General features: G+C 36.7%; 1 protein-coding gene across 3 annotated transcripts in view; it reads right to left on the minus strand.

Annotated features, from left to right (window-relative positions):
* Positions 1 to 19073, minus strand: part of PKN2 (protein kinase N2) — a 76771-nt gene that overhangs the window by 18461 nt on the left and 39237 nt on the right. For all 3 annotated transcript variants that reach the window (XM_058175296.1, XM_058175297.1, XM_058175298.1), the window contains 8 exons: positions 11543 to 11694; positions 10212 to 10329; positions 7818 to 7963; positions 7515 to 7728; positions 5461 to 5646; positions 1862 to 1971; positions 237 to 380; positions 63 to 138 (listed from right to left, as the gene is read on the minus strand). In XM_058175296.1, coding sequence (XP_058031279.1) covers positions 63 to 138; positions 237 to 380; positions 1862 to 1971; positions 5461 to 5646; positions 7515 to 7728; positions 7818 to 7963; positions 10212 to 10329; positions 11543 to 11694 — 1146 coding nt within the window. The remainder of the gene's footprint in view (positions 1 to 62; positions 139 to 236; positions 381 to 1861; positions 1972 to 5460; positions 5647 to 7514; positions 7729 to 7817; positions 7964 to 10211; positions 10330 to 11542; positions 11695 to 19073) is intronic.

A 19073-nucleotide genomic window follows, 5' to 3' on the forward strand; every position in this document is an offset into this window, starting at 1 on the left:
TCAGCATCAATTTTTATTAATTCTAGGACCAAGTGCTAAAACTATAAAACCAACCCCCTCACCTTGTTGCTTGGAGAAAATTTTCTTTTGTCTCTGAAGTTTTGGTCTTCTTTCAATAACAGGATTAAAAAACGTAACCTGCAATTCAGGCAATAGGTATTAGAATGCAGACTAATACTTTTTGGAAACAGGACTTCACAAGACTTAAAATATTTACCAAAAGTATTTGCTCTTACCTCTGCAAACAAAGTACCCTGAGGTTCAAGATAGAGACACATTCCATGTCGCTGATTATCCAAGAAGTCTTCTAACCTCAGAAATTTCACGGCACACAAAGATCTCCAATCACGCCAATAAACAGAAATCTCTAACTCACGTGACTGAAGAACAATAAGAAACAAACCCAGGCTAAGTTTTTATATTTACTAGAATTGAGCAGACCTAGCTGGAAATATTCTTACACCAGAATCACCTTGGGAGGAACAGATGACTTTAGCAATGGAAGAAACCACCTTTCTTTTCTGCCCACAGAATTCATTCATGTATTTGCCTGCCACTTCCAAGCTAGTGCAGTACTGCATAAACTGGCTCACATGTTATATCCACAAAATGAATGGCCAACAATATGATAAAAAATAATTCCAATGCTGTTACAAGTTTTAAGAAGAATCATCAGAGACTAGAGAGGAATCTTCTTTTGCTTCCATGTATTGAATCAATCATAATTAAGATGTAAAGGATATTATTTCTGCAATTCTCAAAATGTTAAAAATACTAAAATAAAAAAACTTAATCCTGTAAAAGCTGGATGGCACTTGGAAGGCTAGAATAGAGTAATTTATGATCTGCAGCCCTAATGCTGGATAAAGGTAAACTACTCTATACTAATTCCAAAAGGAACAGTTTATCTTACAGTGAAGACTAGTAACATGCGTGTAGGCATACTAAAAAAGATGCAAGGATCGAGGGGTACCTTCATTTCACTTTGTTGCTATTCCAATTCTTCTACTAAAGTTTATATATATAAACTTTATGCATTTGAAGTAGTTTTAAGTATATATGAGCAAAGCTAAAAACCACATGGAGGAGAACTTTTGTAAACATGCCAAATGTCAGTTGCCTTTCACTGTCTTTACACTGACTGGCTGACAGGCTTTGAAAGCAGCAAATTGGCAGGGCAAGAGGTTGTTTCTTTTAGGAATGTTCGATTGACTAGATATGAAACATTATTTTCAAACTCAAAAAACTTTTATCTTTTTGACTCAGTTTCAGGAAATCTATTTCCTGACTTCATCAAATAAAGTAAGTTTTTTTTAAAAAAATCTTTATATACAAAAAGCATACTCAGTGTTTTTTTAAAAAAAAAACCAGTATGAACAGATCACTCAAATTTTTTGTGAAATGCTGCTCAACTTATGATGTAGATCATAAGTTGGGCAGCATTTCACAAAAGATTTGTATATTTATAATGTTTTTACTTTCCTCCAAGAACAAATTGTTTCAACAGATACAATTGATTTACAACAGTACATATAATTAGTTAAAACGTCTCTCAAACCCTCCATACGTTTTACTACTTGACTTTACCTAATATCATGAGAAGCTAAGCACTTATAAATGATTTATTACAAATGCTATGAGCACACTGATGCAGAATCCTAAAGATGTATGACTGGAATGCACTTCTGCTTATGTAAGTACCATCTCATATTTTCATCCTTGTTTCAAAGAGAGGGAAGGCTGGAATGCTCTATCCTGTTCAGGAAAGGGAAGCTACATTCCAAGTCAGAATATCTCTCTAGGCATAAGAAGCAAATTACTCAACTGGAAATCATTGTAAACGTATTAAAAAGGTCCTTACTCTGTCTAGTTCCAGTGTAAATTTCTGGTCCCAGGACTGATTGGAAATAGGCTTCCAGCTAGTTTGATCAACAACAGTGTTATCCAATTTCAAAACAGCACAGATTTCATCTGCAAGCAAATTAAGTAAATTCAGTTTAGAATGTTAAGATGACGTTCCAAAAACAGTAATAGAAGCAGCCCTGACAATGAGTAATAATTTGAAATCGGTTAAAATCTGTACAAAAATGTAAGTAAAGCACAAACTTCTACTTAGTTTGAAGAGTAATTACAAACTTTGTTTAGGTTAACCTACAACAATAATGGTGTATTATTGTGAACATTCACAATAAAGTGTGAATGTTCTAAGTCATCATGCGCAAAGCTCAAGTGCTTTCCAAACTATGGCACTGCATTTCCCCCCCTTCTCTCACTAGAAGAAACCACAGCTCATTTCCTTTTTCTCTCAACCTTTCTTAGAAAGATAAAATGTTGGCTCCTTTTTCTCCCTATACAGATACTCCTTCACTTATAACCAACCATTCATTTAGCAATCATCGGAAGTTATGCCAGTGCTGAAAAATGGACTTATGAACCATGCTTGAAATTGCAACCTTTGCAATGCTCCCATGGGTGAACAAAATCTGGGTGCTCTGCAGGCTACCAGAACTCATGACCACAGGGGTGGTCAAATCCTCTCACCTGCCTACCTTCCCCTCTCTCTGCCCTTTGGCCACTTTGCACTTTGTCTTGTGGATCAGCAAGGAGCCCCAGAACCAGTGATCTTCTAACCTCTAGCTGTCTCCTTTCCCTACTCATAAAGATCAGTTCTAGATCGGGATTAGAAAGCGATCAAGAAGGGAAGGAAATGGAGGATGGCTAGGGATTAACCTGCCCCTTGCAAGCAAATTGGAGGCGAGATAGATTTTTGCAGGATCTCCAACATGCTTCTCTGGCCTATTGTTGCACTTGTTTTCCTGATTTCCAGATACAACCCCAGAGTGGATGAAGAGGCAGGCCGGAACAAGGTGGAATGCATGGGGCTGTGAAAGTCCTTGAAGTGAAGAGTAAGAAAAATAAAGGGATGCCAAAGTTAATTTTAAACTCATCTGATCGAAGGGTAATGGCCGAGGTGCGATAAAGTAATATTTTCCAGCCCAATATTAAAGAACAGAAGGCACACGTAGGACGTGAAAAAAAAGTTTGCTTGCCAGCAGCAATGTGTGCCTTGCTGTGCCTGCAGCTTCCTGGGACATGGCAAACAGCCCCAAAGCTGTACGGTTCTGGGACGGCTTGCTGACCCACAAGGCAGGGTGCAGGCAGCTAAAAGTAGAGAGAGGTAGTAAACAGCTGTAGTTGGAAGTAGTCCCTTTATTGAGGCTTGGGGCTGTGAGGGACCAAATTGGAAAGGCTTGGATTGGGATGGATAATTGTTTAACAACCCAAGATTCGCAGTTAGCTACAATGGGGATTACTGGGATTGCCATAAATTGTTGAAGTCATGTGATGACTTGCTTTATGTCCACACCAACTTACAATAACAATCCTGGTCCCAACTGTGGTCACAAGTCAATGACTACCTGTGTACCCTACAATTTCTACATTCACACTGTAAATGCTGGGACTCTTGGTAAGCAATTCTATATACCAGGGCACAGGTATGAGTCCATATTATTACCCGTGTCTTGCAACATTATCATTATGAGATGGAAAAAGAAGATAGCAGTCAGGAAGTTGTAAAAAAAAATCACTTGGATTTTATGCTATTAATTTCAATCATGGAGGGTTCAATCAATACGTATTTTGAATCAACAGGGAAATATAATTCTCATTCATTACATTTTAAAATTCCATTTTAGCTGAACTGTTCCAATATATTTGAGGCAGCCTATACTTTATTAGTTGAAATAACCCAATCACAAGCTCCCAACAAAAGAGAGAACCTACCACCTTTCAGATATCATCAAGTTAAGAATGTACAAAACATTCCATTTTGTGAACAATATATTCTGGTAAAAACTACATTGGTTTTCCTTTCTGATGGTTTTGTGCTATACTAGACATGAACCAAAATTTGGAAAGAGGGCCAGATTACACCTAAAACATTATCAATTACTTTATATTCCAGAAACATTACTTCCACAAAACTGCCCGCCCAGAATAGTCAGATAGGCATTCTTTGGAGGAATAGATAAATATTCTGTGTTTCCTGGAATATTTTGCACATCACTGCACTGAACTAAAATTCCAGCAGGCATGGCCAACTGTAGGGAGGACATCACCCAATCTAGTTTTTTTTTTTAAATGAAAGATTCTTATTACCGTTAATGATTCTTGAAATAGTACTTTTTGGGTCATATAATAAAAAAAAATTCATGGGCCGATAGAAAAAATTGTTCAAGACATCAGTCTGTATGACTATATCAGAGCAGTGCTTTGGATATGAAGACCTAAGGCCATAGGATGTGGGAACAGGGTGGCTACACATCTGGTGAATTGGCTGTTACCCAACTAGTTCCCTTTCTGGGCTTCTTGATCTGGTCTCTGGGCTGGTATTGGAGACTCCAAAGTATGCTTTTTGGGGTTGGGCAATTTCAATGCCTTGAGGTCAAGACATAGAGTCCACGGCTTTCATGGACTTGTCTCATATTATCTGTGGCATCTTATGCAGGCAGCCATACTCCAGATTCTGTAAACTCTGCTGTGATTGTAAGGTGTGCTGGAGAGCCTACTACCATGGTCAAAAGGCCTCCTTGTGTAGTTTGCAAAGGCAGTAGGAAAAAAAAGGTGGGAAAATTCTCCTAAGCAAGATAAGACAAATGGTTTCTGCCACTGCACTTTCATTTTTGTTTAATGGAAGACTGGTTTTCAGTCCAAGATGGAGCTGAGAAGGAAAAAGCCCTCCTACTTTTTTAGAAGTAAAACCAAAGAGTAATATCCTCCACTCAATGCAAATACCTGCCTTCTGACTACAAGAGGGGGAATTTCATAGCTCTATCCATGGTGACTGAGAAAACTCTTTTTCAATTTATGTCACCTATACTGTAGAATAGCCTTTGTCTAAAAGCTAGGCTAGCCCCCTCAATTATGGCAGCCTAAAGGGCAGTGAAGACCACATTATTTGGAAGGAACTCTGGGACTGAGTTCCAAGAAATCTAAAACTGGATTTTACTGATTATTAATTCATTATGTTTTGTGTATTATATTATTATTGGACTTAATTTATTTTACCATAGGCATTTCATAGAAATCCATGTTTTTGGGAACTACTGCTGACGTTCAGTAGTGTGCACCTTTAATTATAATAATAATAATAAAGTGGTTTGAAGTGCCAGAGGCACAAAACTCCCTAAATATTTCTTTTCCTAGAATCATTTGGCTAATGAATGACTCTAGAGAAGGGCCTGGATGCTTTAATGACTTACAGAAAACTACAGCAGTTGTGCAATGGGTGCTCCTAAGTGCCTTTTTTACTTTCAAATTCAAACTACACAACCTTAAAACACAATCATAATAAAATATATGATTAAATTGACTTTATTTTTACATAGTTGTTTTTTTTAAGAGATTTAATAAAAGTGCTTCTGAAAATGAAGGAATTTTTTAAAAAAGATACTGAACTGGATAAATCATCTGTTTTCAGGAGGTTTCTGCAACTGCCACTTTTGCTTTTACTTGTTCGACTCATGAAAGATGATCTGGCTTCACTTGGACTCCATCCAGGTAGAGTGAAGGATGTTGCTTTAGATCTACCAGGGACATTTTCCAGGATATCTTGGCAACCCATAAGCCTAACTTCCAGAGTACCTAAAATGAGATCAGATTGTCTTAACTCATATAATTAGTAAAACACCAGCTTAAACAAGTACAAGCAATTGATAAATGGCATCAGCATAAATAACATCCTTCTGTGTGGGCAGGAATCTTAATACTCTGTAAACTTCGTATTTATGAGGCAGTCTAAAAGCTCTTAAATATGTAAGCTTTAACTGGAAGAATGTGGGTTGAATCCAAAATTAGAATAAACCTAATGAAATCAACTGGGTTTAGCTACTGATGCAAGTCCCAATAATTTTAATATGCATTCATAGTGGGCTTACCTGACATGAACTTTTATGACTATTCTGCCTAAGCTTGTGTCAACACAGCTAGTTACAGAATGCTAATAAGTATTTTTAAACTATGGTTTTTACATAATGTGCCAGTGGGTCCATTCTAATTGTCTAACAATCTGCCTCATGTACTATTTCCTGTCCCCCAAAAAGGCAAACTTTGCAGGGAGCAGGAAACCCTTCCAAACATGCTACCTATGTATGTTAATAGATTTTTGCAGTCATGTATGTATGTGTGTGTGCGTGTGCATGCGTGTGCGTGTGTGTATATATGTATTGATTTCTCTAAGGTATTATGATTTAATGTGGATAAAACATGAAGAAAGGAAATCAATTTATATTCTATCTTTGTATAATCTCAATCTAGTAATTCTGTAATAATGGACAGAAATGGTAAAATGGGATTCTACATATTTACCCTGTGTTGATCAATGTATTGTTGCATATTTGTGCGTACATACACAAACAATACTTAGGCACATTCAGAGAATCAACGATTTCTGCTACAACTTTAGTTTAAAAACTAAAGTCATTTTGGGAAATATAAGCTAACAGCTGTGCTACTGCTCCTAATTTGGTTGTTTATTAAATAATTTAGTAAACAACATATTAGGATCAGAGTTTTATTCAACACCTGCTTCAAGTTAGCAAATAAAGTCTGCAGGGATATATTTAAGATCTTCATTAAGCATACAAGATATCTTGGAATTTATTTCCTTTATGAAATGCTGCAATTACAGAAGCATGCACAGCCTGTCGAGGGGAACTGTTGTATTACAGAGTCTCAAATTTCATAACCCTCGTGCAGAGTTTTTCTTCTGTAATGCCTACTCTTAATTTTTTATATTTAATTACTTTAATCTAAAAACACATTAGCACAAGTAAACGAGAGATACAGTGTTATGCACTGCTGCTGTTTAAAATTCTCTTTGTATTATTAAGTTTTAATGTTTTAGAGAAAAACTTAAATTCTCATCACAAGTGAATGGCTATGAGGTTATGTCCCAATTTCATTGTGATACTTTCTAATATAAGGAATAATGATACAAAAATTTTTAAAAAATGTTTCAAACATTAGATGCATTAAATAAATGATTCAAATATTTTGAATTGGAATCCTTTAGGCAATAACAAGAGTTGCAGATTCTAGCAAGTTATACAATGCAATTTTTTAATTTACCAGACTCTTTGATAATAAGTTACTGTTTCACTGGCTGGATCCCATAATAAAAATATATAGAGACCACTATGTTAAAATAAATTTTTCCCCTTCACTGATCCTCTTCATAAGCACTTTACACATAACCCACCTTTAAAAGTCTGAATTTAATCAAGCAACTGAAATGCTTGCTATGATGCAATTAATGCAAACAAGAACTTGGCCAAAAAAAGCCACTGCTCATTTTTTAAGAGATAATACATGTTTAAGTATGATTGCTATGCCCTTTTATATTTGAAGATATTCCCGAATGTACAAAACTGAACTATCTTTTAATGTAACAAATATTTTCAAGTTAGAAACCAAAGCACTCAAAATATGTAGCTATTACTGCCACAACAAACCTGTTAATGCTGCTGGTTTGGACAGTGTACTATACTGATTTTGTGTAGATATCATACTTTGCCGCGGACTTAGTGTTGGTGATGAAACAAGTGAAAGTTCTTCTATAATAATACTGCTTTTGGGATGATTTTTAGGGAGTTCACTTAGCCTTTGTTCTAATGAATACTTCAAGAGATCCAGCTTCTGGCTTGATTCATTAAATCTTGCTTGAGCCTTATTCAGTTAAACAGAGAGAAAAAATCAATTAGGAAAAACTCTTTAACATGCTTACATTCAAATTTCACTTATTACATAAAAATTACCTCTGAAAGCGCTTTTCTGTCAGTAACTTTTCCAGAGCCGAACAATTTCATAACATTTTTGGCTCCTTCTGCTACTGCATATTCTATCCTAAAATGATGTCGCAATTCTTCCATTCGAAGCTCAAGAGGGCTTATCACGGGCTTTGCTATACATATAAAAATAAACAAAAATTAGTACTAACCAGTACAGTGAACTATTAGTATATTACACTAGCCAGCATATTGGCATAAAAATGAAAAAAAAAAAACATTTAATAGATGTATTACAGGTCACGTGACCCTTTTGGGGAGAGAGGGCATTAAAGCAGGCAAGTCTGCCCTCTTTTGTATGAATGCCAATGCTACATGTGCATACAAAAGAAGAGTTTATGTCATGACTCCACATCTGTTACCTTGTCCAGATTGAATCCAATCCCATGGCTTCTGCTTAATAGGTCTAATACAGATTTATTAACCAGCCATATAAAATTGGATGGATGGATAGATAAATGAAGCGAACTAAGCACTCAAGGGATGATTCTCTAAGTTCTGTAGAGCTTAATGTGACATTCACTTACAAATTAACAAAAGTCCACCAAGAATGTTTGAATATGGGTATTTTAGTTGCCAACAGATTCATGGCAGAGCAAATTCCAACTGAAAAATCTTTAAAAATCCATCTTGGTGTGGGCAGACATCCACTGCCTTAATTTTTTAAAGTTTACAAAGTACACAAGGGGTTTCACTTACACACAAACACCTATACATTTGAACAGCAGAGACCTCTTTACCTGCACACATATAGTCATATGAGCATAAGATATCTTTTGGTGTGTGCGTGCGTTTTTGAGTTCAGTATTGATCCCTGGTGACTGCCTGGACAAGTCTCTACAGTTTTCTTGGCAAGATTTTGGAAATGGTTTGCCACTGCCTCCTTCTTTCTAGGGCTGAGAGTGACTGGTCTGAGTTACTCATCTACCTTTGTGCCCAAGGCAGGATTAGAATTTACAGTCTCCCAGTTTCCACAAGGGACAAACTACCTCTTGTATCTTTTACTTTTCCTGTCTCCAACCCTTAGCAATTGTTTATATCCAGCATAAACTACTGACCTTTCAATTCCCTTTATTTAACAAAAAGTTCTGTCTTTGTTACTTCTCAAATTCTATTCTCGGCCCATTAGTTATGTCTGTATTTTTAGTGATAACAACATACAATGCTATTACTTTTTCAGTAATTCACACCTGTCTTGGTTCAGCTGGCTGCAATAGATGGAAATCATCTTTGACATGCAACGTACAAAAAGGACTGTGTATTCAGAAAGCTTTTAACAGTGTTATTAGTCCATCTTTCCTAGTCTAGTTTAAACAGGCTTACTCACAGCACTGACTCATCTACACGAAACAGTAGCAAGCCAGTAGCACTCTTACCCAAGCGTACTGATTGATGGGTTTGTTACATGACATCTAAATGTACTGGGCATGTATACTTTTAAACTCTCACTTGGAATGGGGGAGAGTTACTTGTGGGACAGCCCAATGGTTTTTGCTTATCCTACTAGATCTGGCTGGCTGGGAATACTTCAGATCCTGGAGGTCTCAGAAGCATGCTTTCTGTCATGGCACTTGCCTTATGGAACAGCCCTGCCTTCGACATATGATCCTGTCCCTGACTTTATTGGTTTTTAGACTTGGTTCTCCCCCCCCCCCCGCCCGCCCCGGTGTTTGGGCCAGGAACTGGCATGGGGTGGCTGTTGAAAGAATGCAAGTCTTACTGGGCTTTCAATATTGTTTCTTATTTTAAATGGCTTGTTGTTTTTACTGTATTGTAGTTCTATTCTGTTCAATGTCCAGTTTCTTCTGGAAGATGGACAGCTATATAAGCTTGTTTAGTAAATAACATAAATAATAAATAAGGACATTTAAAATGTTAATGAAGCGTGGACGATAAGCTTATACTGATAAGAGGGATTTCCCCCCCCCCAGTAATAATCTATTCTGCATAAACTTTATCTAGAATGATGTGTAAGAACATAGAGAGTTCTGAGCAGTCCAGAGACATTACTACAAAAATGGGATTTAGATGACAACATTAGGGATTTGACATGAGCCACAAGGAGTCAACACAGGCAGGAAGTTATGATTTGCTCAAGGCGGTGTGTGCATACCCATGTTTGTCAACCAGTTGTAGAAGAAGAATACAGGAGCCTGGTTAATGAGCCTTTTCAGAATATCTTATGTTAAACTGTAGTACAGATTCCTAGACTAATGGGAGAGGAGGAAGACTGATTGAGCACTGATCTGGCCTTGTAAGTATGGGGGAGTCAGGACTTGGGACTTTTTAAAAAGTCCCATGAAAATTTTGTGTTAGAAGATTCTAGAAAGAGTTTAGTGAAAGGTTTTCTCTCTAATATTTCACCATTATCAAAAGCCAATTCATTAGTCTGCACTGCTTGAAGAATCTGCATCCTTATAACTTCAATTTTTGTCTTGCTATCCTGAAGCATCTGCTGAGCTGTTGCAAGCAGCTTTCTATCCTAAAAAAAGAAAGAAAGAGCAGTTATGTGATACTAAATTTTGAATTCCCCAATGAGTTTCAAGTACCAACAATTCATGCTATCTTTTCAGAATATGAATTCTGACAAACTGAACAAGATTCAGAAATCAGTAAGGTTTGAAAACGATTGTGCAATAACTACAATACATTTTGTTTAAATTTTGGCTGTATCAGGTATAGGCATCAAATACACCCTTGTTGTTTAAATTTCTTTCATTATTTTTATTTCATCCTGAATAATTTAGACATTAGAACACTAAAGCCAATAGAATAATGCAGCCTTTAAGAGACAGAACCAAAAAGAAATTGTCAGGATTTTTACTACAACACTCTTAGCATTTATTTGCAGTATGTAATACTGAGAGTATTTATACAAATGAAGAAAAAAAATCTTTAAAAAATTACTTTTTCTCTTTCTGTCAGACAACACATACACATACAGTTTAAAATTTGAAGGTAATGGAAAGGACTTGAAGAAGTTTTCTTCTATGTTAGTAGTTCAGCAGCAAGATTAACAATGTAATTTAATATATAAGTGAAAGTGTCTGGAAAGCTACAAATTGATTTTCAGAAAGGTCAGTGAACCATCAAGAAGCAATTCAAACTGCCAACTCTCTGTCACTGTAATACATTCAATTCTATTGTAGAAATCTACATTTCTGTAGTTCATGCTCTACATGCCAAAACTGAATTCCTATTTATGATTGCTGATAAACACCGTTCCATGGTTTGGTGCAGAAACAATATTTCTAAATATGATTTACTGGTAATGTTATCAGGGCACATTACTGGAGGATGTGGAAATTGTATCATAACCCAGAGATGATCTATGGCTAGCACATCCTGTCAAAAGCAGCAGAAACTCCCCTTGGTACAAATAGATACCAACAAAATATATGATTTGCTCAGAAATTAACTTTTAAACATAGCATACGATGATTTCTACACCTCCCCAAACCCACCACTCTGTAATATCAGATATTCAAAATGTAACAATCTCAACAGATCGTTACAAACATGAAAATTAAATAGAGTATTACTTAATTCAAACATGAATTATCTGTAATTAGCAACAGGATGGAAAATTATCCATTATTCTGGTATGCATCTATTTATATTGTCTCTCTTTGACTATGAAGTTTTAAATCCCTCATCTGAAAATCTGATTAACTGTGTGAGCTGATAAGACTTACCTTTGATGGACCATTTGAATACATTTGAATCATATTTTCTGCTCCTTGCTTTACTTTCAATTCTATATTTAACTGTTTCTTTAAGGCAATTAATCTGTTGTTAGTAGGAAAGCGAGGATCACTATTTGGTGTATCTGGAGTTCTGGGATAATCTGTAAATTAGAAACGAATGCCCATCATCATTTTTTCTAAATACTCCATAATAAATAAAAGAAATGCATTAAGTTTCTATCAATCAAATTATCAACTTTGCAGTAACATTTAGGCCGTTAATATTTTTGTCAAATACTGCTGTTCATATTTTCTATGTGGTGTAGTCACTTTCCATTTCTCAAACGAGAGTTAGTTTGAACAAACAACTGTTCATGTAAAACTAAAGCAATACAACAATGGTTCTATGAAACAATCTCTTGTTTTGGTGACCTAAAACAGCCATTCTACAAAACTTTTCCTAGACAATTGAAATATCCATTAAAAAAATCCCCACTGGTAATAATTTGGCTACCAAAGGTATTTCAACTAAAACCTTACAATAAAAAAGAAACCAAATAAATAACAGTAAGTGAAGTTTTGATCATACCATATTCTTGCTAATAGAATCTCACACAAAGATGAACGAGCCCCACATGATTTGTCTCCACGGTACCAGTGGGATTACTGAGAATCCCAACAGTATTGTTGCAAAATATTTTTACTTTGCAACAGGTTAACTTTCTATTCATTTCTTTAAAAATATTTAAAATATTTTTTAAAAAAATATGGTACAGGAAGCTCACCGATAACAAATGATATATTTTTAAGGTATGAGTTCCCACTGGCTTGATATTGCTACCTCCTGGCCTAAGAAGGAAGCACTGCCTACTTTAATTAAAGGAGAAACAATAATTTTACTTTAATCAGTCATCCACTAACATTTTCATTAACACATATTCACAGCATATTGCTCCTGATTGTAAGTAGCTTTGAAGAAGTTACTTTTAAGAAATCAAAAACAGATCTAGTTATAACTTTACAAATTATAACGTAACACCTATATTAGTTCTTTTACAAGGTATCATTGTTAGTGAATTACTATTAAATTATGTTTAGTAATTAATGAATGTTCACTATTCTGGGAGCACCTCCAAAGTCTGCACATACAGTCAGTTCTCACTATTCATGGAAGTTATGCTCTATAAAGTTGAGGCAAACACTGAATTAGCAAATACTAAAATCTCAGTTTGGAATATGCATTCAAATCTTAAAGACTCTTCGTGTGTCTGCAAATGATCACGAAAACACTGCTAATATCGTGGTTACAAATATATTTTATCACATTTGCAAATGTGGAATAACAAAGCCAATTAAATTATTGATTACACACAGGCAGAATTTTTAGATATATATTTAAATATTCACGTCACTGTGTTGGCATCTGAAAGTGTTGTAAAGCTGTTTTGAAATCATATGTTATGGAATGGGGAAGGCACTGTAGTTTGCTGTCCATAAAAAAATATTATACCAAAACATAAGCACTTCTGTTTTTATTATGTTTACAGAGCCTTAGTTAAATATTCCTTCTGAGGCCTCAGAATAAAAGATCACAGACTAATCTTAATTGCTGATAATTTCCCTTGAGAACAGCAGTCTTTTGCAAAATTCCTTATGATGGGTGTTTTACCTTTTAACAGATTTAAAGGAGGTTACGAACACTCAGTTTAGCTTAGGAATGTTGGGTCATAGAAGGCACTAAAGTTAGTGTAAGGTTTTTCAAATTAGTAATACTTAAGAATGGGTCTTGAGAAAAAATGGATATGGAAAAAAAAGGGAGAAGCGAAAGATACTAGAATTAAAGCAGAACAAGAAGTCTCAGTTCTATATGCAAAAATATTAAAGAACAGGTTAACTTCCAAAAGAATGAAGAAAAAAAAGGTATTTTTTTTAAAATGTGGCAGCTGCTTAGAATAGAGTGGACAGGATGAAATCATAGGATATTACAGAAGTGCACCAAAGTATGAGAAAAGATGCTTGGTAAAATGAAGGGAATGAGGCTGTGGATGAGGAAGAAAAATAGATAAAATAGTGTAATTGCTGCAAACACCCCCGCCCCCCCCCAAAAAAAGATTATTAAAAGATATTATGTGTATGTGGAAAAAGAGAGATTGAGGGAAATGGTTGCAAAGACTGTAGCCAAAGGCAGCAAGGAAGCATTAAAGACATTTAAATGAGACAAACAAAATGCAGAGCAATTTGGATGGAAACAAAGAAATGTTTTAGAAGTGTGAATGGAATTGAAAAATAAATAAAAGTAGTGCAATGATTTGGAATTAAGAGGGCAGTGAGGAAATGTTAATAGGAGTACGATAGTGATTACGTCAAAACTAGAATTAAAAGAAAGCTATGAATGTTTTCCAAGAAGAAATATGATGAATAATTAGCCATAATTGGGCTGAGAATGTTGAAAAACTGTTATGGGCACAGATGTAGGTGGTTTGAGTGAATGCAAATCTACTGAAATATTAATCTGTTACGTATGCCTCTAAAGGTGCTTGAAAATGTATGCAAGGAAAATTTAGGAAGTACAGCATGGCTCTACAAAGGTTACGGCATATGCATCCCAAAATTTTATTCTTCAGTAGTTCACTGAGAAATTAATGTGAGAAAGTTTATTGTGTATGTATGTGTGTGTGTATGTATATACACACTTAAACTTAAAAAAAATCTTACATTATGGAATGCTTCAGACAACAATGAAGTTGCAGGTTGTTTGCTAAATGCCATAAGTGTAAATAGAAGTAATAGGCATGTACAGAAATAAATGGAACACTTAGTGAATAATTCAACACAGAGCAAGATAAGGATGAATTATTAGATATCCCATTGAGTGTTTAATATATACATGGATAAACATATAAGGAATATTTGGGCTGATGTTAGAAGGATGTTGACTTGGACATAAATGAACATGTATTTTGGCATATAGATGATGCTATGTTGACCTACAAGCTGCATGATTTTAAGCAAATCTTATACGTTGCATTGTTACAACAAAGAATGTAGCAATTGTGGGTAATGGGATAAATGACTGCATGTTATATACAGATGCCAAAAAATGTGAACAAGTGAGCAAATGTTTGTATTGTGTAAAATGTTTACTAAAAATGGGGAAATGGATAAATTTTAAGATAGGCAAATACTGACAACAAGGTCATGGATAGTATGTGGCCTGAGAAACATCTAGTGATTATGCTTTTCTTTATATAGTTATTAGATTTATTTATATTATTTTATATTTTATTATATTTCTCAAATATGAACTTTTAAAAAAAGATTTGAAAATTGCTATATATGAGAGTATGATTGTGTGTTGCTTCTCTATCATTACTCTTTAGTCTCCTTAACCCAAACACACACACACACACCCAATTTACTTGTATTAATTACATATACACAATAGATTATACCTCATTCAATGATGAAAGAAATAGGAAAATAAATATAAATAAAACTTTGGAAACTTGTCTACATGTCCTTGAAGTACAAAAATTAAATAGAACACAAAAGCCTCAAATTAGAAAGCAAATCAGAATATTTTTAGATGATAATTATCAGATATCCAATTGCAATATACATAGCTACCCTGGTGTAGTGCTTAAAGACCCTGGGACAGAAAGCAAAAACTGTGACTTCTAGATCTCCTTTAGGCACAGAGCTTGCTGGGTGACTGAGCCAATCAATCTCTCCTAGCCCTGACATGAAGGTAAAGGCAAGCCACTTCTGAAACATGTTGCCAAAAAGGACAGCATAGCCTTATTCATGTTGTTGAGCCATGTTAAGAGCAGTGGTGGCGCAGTGGTTAAAAGGCAGTACTGCAGGCTAACTCACTGCTCATTCCAGAAGTTTGATTCTGATCAGTTCAAGGTTGATTCGGGACTTCTATCCTTCCGAGATCAGTAAAATGAGGACACAGATTGTTGGGGGCAATATGTTGACTCTGTAAATCACTTAGAGAAGGCTGTAAAGCACTATAAAGCGGTATATAAGTCTAAGTGCTATCACTATTGATACCAAGACTGACTTGAAAGTAAAATAAATAAATAACTGCAAGTTACCCAGCTCAGCTGTGACCTTAATTAGTTGATTAAAGTCCTCTCACCAGCTGGCAGTGCTGCCTGATACTGACAAAACCCTAATAAATTTCACTCAGAAGGCTTTTTTTAACCTCCTAAAGAGCTTGCAACCATGAGCCCCCAATAGGCAAACAGCCAATGATAGGGTATTCCTTTCTATGTGTATTCACCTTTGTGTGCCTGCTTATTCTCTTGTAATCCCGTCTTTTCCAATAAAGGTAAATACAAACATCAATTCTCTTCTTGCTAATTACCCTAATGCCAGGGTGAGCATTCCAAAGGGCAGGAATGGGGTGGGGTGGGGGGAGAGGTATACCAGGGGTCTGCAAACTTGGCTCTTTTAAGACTTGTGCACTTCAACAAGCAAAGCTCATTGGCTTTGCTTGGCTTTGCCAGCCAAGCAAAGCTGGCTGAGGAACTCTGGAAGTTGAAGTCCACAAGTCTTAAAAGAGCCAAGTTTGCAGACCCCTGGGCTATACAATTTGCCCCTTTTCCCTGCTCCCTCGTGAGTTGAGTTCCAGAAACCTTTCCTGCCATTTGGGCTTATCTAACTGTTTGAGGGCTTATCCTTCTGTAAAGCAAAAGAAAACTGAAGTAAAATTGTACACATAGTTGTGATCAGGTGATTTTTCACTTAGTGACCCCTTCACTTAATAACTGTATTACCAGTCCCAATTCCGGTCACTAAATGACTGGCTATCTAGAATGCCATGTAGAGATTATTTGATTTGATTTTACTTATATTCTGCCAAAGCAATACAGACTCATAGCAGTTTACAAAACAATTAACAATATCCATCTAGCAGTTTACAAAACATTGACAACACATATCTGTATTGGTGCAGTGGTTAGAATGCAGTATTGCAGGCTAACTCTGCTCACATTGCCAGGAGTTCAGTTCCTTCAATCCTGAGCAGCTCAAGGTTCACTCAGCCTTCCATCCTTCCGAGGTGGGCAAAATGAGGACCCAGATTGTTGGGGACAATATACTGATTCTGTAAACCGCTTAGAGAGGGCTGTAAAGAACTGTAAAGCTTTATATAAGTCTAAGTGCTATTGCTATCCATATTTCATTTTACATATAAAATGAAATAATTAAATAGGAACAAACATATGCATTAGCAACAGTTAAATCAATATAAAAAAATCCAGAATAAAATATATTAAATATGGCATTAACTTACTATTCCAGTGCTGCATCATCAAGAGACAACACTAAGTTCTGAACAAAATTTTAAATGGACAAAGGGTAACTCTGTTGTGCTTGGTTCAGTTTCAAGCTGTTTCTTCACTGCAACATTTGATCAGTCACCTCTTCTGACCTTGCTCATGTGGGAACCAGGTCAGAAAATTTCAGCCTGCCCCTCAGGCAAATACTTACAGTATGTCTTTCCACCTCCAAAATGTGTAGTTTACTATAGTAAGAGCTGCTGTGGATACAATTAGGGCCAAAACAAGTCCTCCTTGTTACCCTTACTACAATGGTATTGTCTTGAGTGCAATCTTTTATCAGCATCCGGTCCAATATTTGATCTTCCTCCAGTGGAACGCCTCAGTAAACATATTAAAAAGTAGGCTCAGAGGCCAATCTTGTCAAATACTCTGGGCTTCTGTAAATTCCAGAGATCAGTCAGAGCTTAACTGGACTACTTTACAAATTACTGGGAAGGTCCAAAAATCACTTCTGAAATCTATGTGGATCTATGTGTGAAACTCAAGGCTTTGGGGTGCTTAAATCTGGCCTGCGGTGCCACCCTGGAAACAGCAAAGGACCAGCTTGCAATGCCTCTGCCAGCAAAAATGGAGCTGGGGGGGGCACATGTGGCCCTCCCGGGATCTGTTTTTGGCTGCAACGGCCTACTGCAGCCCTCTTCCAGCAAAAATGGAGCTTGGGGGCAGGGGCACATGGCCCTCCAAGCTCCATTTTCGCTGGCAGAGGGCTGCAGGATACCTTCCAGCTGAAAATGCCCCTCCTGATCTCCGTTTTCGCTGGCAGAGGGCTAGCAAAACAAACTAAAAACAAAAGGAGAAATATTTCCCCTTTTGCATTTGAGCGTGCAAGAAGGGACAGGAAATGAGAAAGGGAAAGAGGAAAGCGAAAGAAAAAGAAGGAAAGATGGGAAGAGAGCAAGGAAGGAAAAATAAGGAAGGAGGGGAAGGAAGAAGAAAGGAGAAAGGGGAGGGAGGGAGGGAGGGAGATTATAATGAAACTGAGGGCAGGACTTCCCTCAGTTTCATTATAATCTTCCTTCCTTCCTTCCGACATGGCGATGCCCCCCCTGGCCCCCCCGAGGTCGAACACAACCCTGATGCGGTCCTCACTGAAATCAAGACAACCCTGCCCAACAGGCTTGAGGCAGACCTCTTAGTTGGTCTACCCACTGCACAGAAGCGTTCTGGGGTGAAAATCTCAGAGCAATCATGGGTTGATCTGACTATGCAATCATGGGTTGATCTGACTATCTGACTCACTCTTCCACCTTCCAATTTCAGATCACCGAACAGCTGATGGGACCTAAAGCCCAAACCCAAAGGGTAACTGCCTATGTATGTCATTTCCAACCCATGATTGACTCCTGAACTTTCTCAAAACCTTCTTCACACATATGGAAATTAAAATTATTCATTACCCAAAGCCCAGCCCTACAGTAAGTTTCAAGAAGTCAAGGAAAAACTTGACAATGCATCACGATGAACTACACAAGCAGGAACCTAACTGTCCCACTAGCCCAACATTATAGATACTTACTGACAACCACATACATGGCAAAACCATGTATGTCATTAGATCATCCTTGACACTACCTCCTCTAGAGATTAAGGCTGCTATAGGACAGAATTTAGTGAGAGTGACATTGTCCCTCTCCCAAACCAAATCTCAATAATGTAATAAAAAAGGTGAAAACCTGACTTTGAAACCTACAGCAACTGTAAATTGGGAAGGAATATATGCACTGTATTACAACAGAAAAAATCCGATACTGTAATGAAGAAAGAACAAAGTAGTATCTTTTAACTTCAAGGTAAGCCTAATATTGCCAAGTACAGTACAGTATTTTTCAGACTATAAGACGCTCTGGAATATAAAACACAGCTAGCTTTTGGGGAGGAAAACAAGAAAAAAAAATCTGCCTCTGCCTCCCAACATCCATCCGGTATTCATCTGGCCCATTGGCCACCGGCCATTTGCTGTGGCCTGTTTACTGGCCCAGCCCATAGGCCACCGCCCATTTGGCGTGGCACATTTGGCACCGCCCATTCGCCATTGCCACGGCCCATTCTAGAACAGCTGATTGGCGCTGCACCAAACCCTACCTGCCGCAATATTTGCTGTATAAGATGCACAGACTTTCCCACCCACATTTGGGAGGGGGGAGTGTGTTTTATACTCTGAAAAATACAGTAATTTTTGCCATTATCAG

This window comes from Ahaetulla prasina, chromosome 3 (genome assembly GCF_028640845.1).
Source record: "Ahaetulla prasina isolate Xishuangbanna chromosome 3, ASM2864084v1, whole genome shotgun sequence".
In the NCBI taxonomy this organism is placed as follows: domain Eukaryota; kingdom Metazoa; phylum Chordata; class Lepidosauria; order Squamata; family Colubridae; genus Ahaetulla; species Ahaetulla prasina.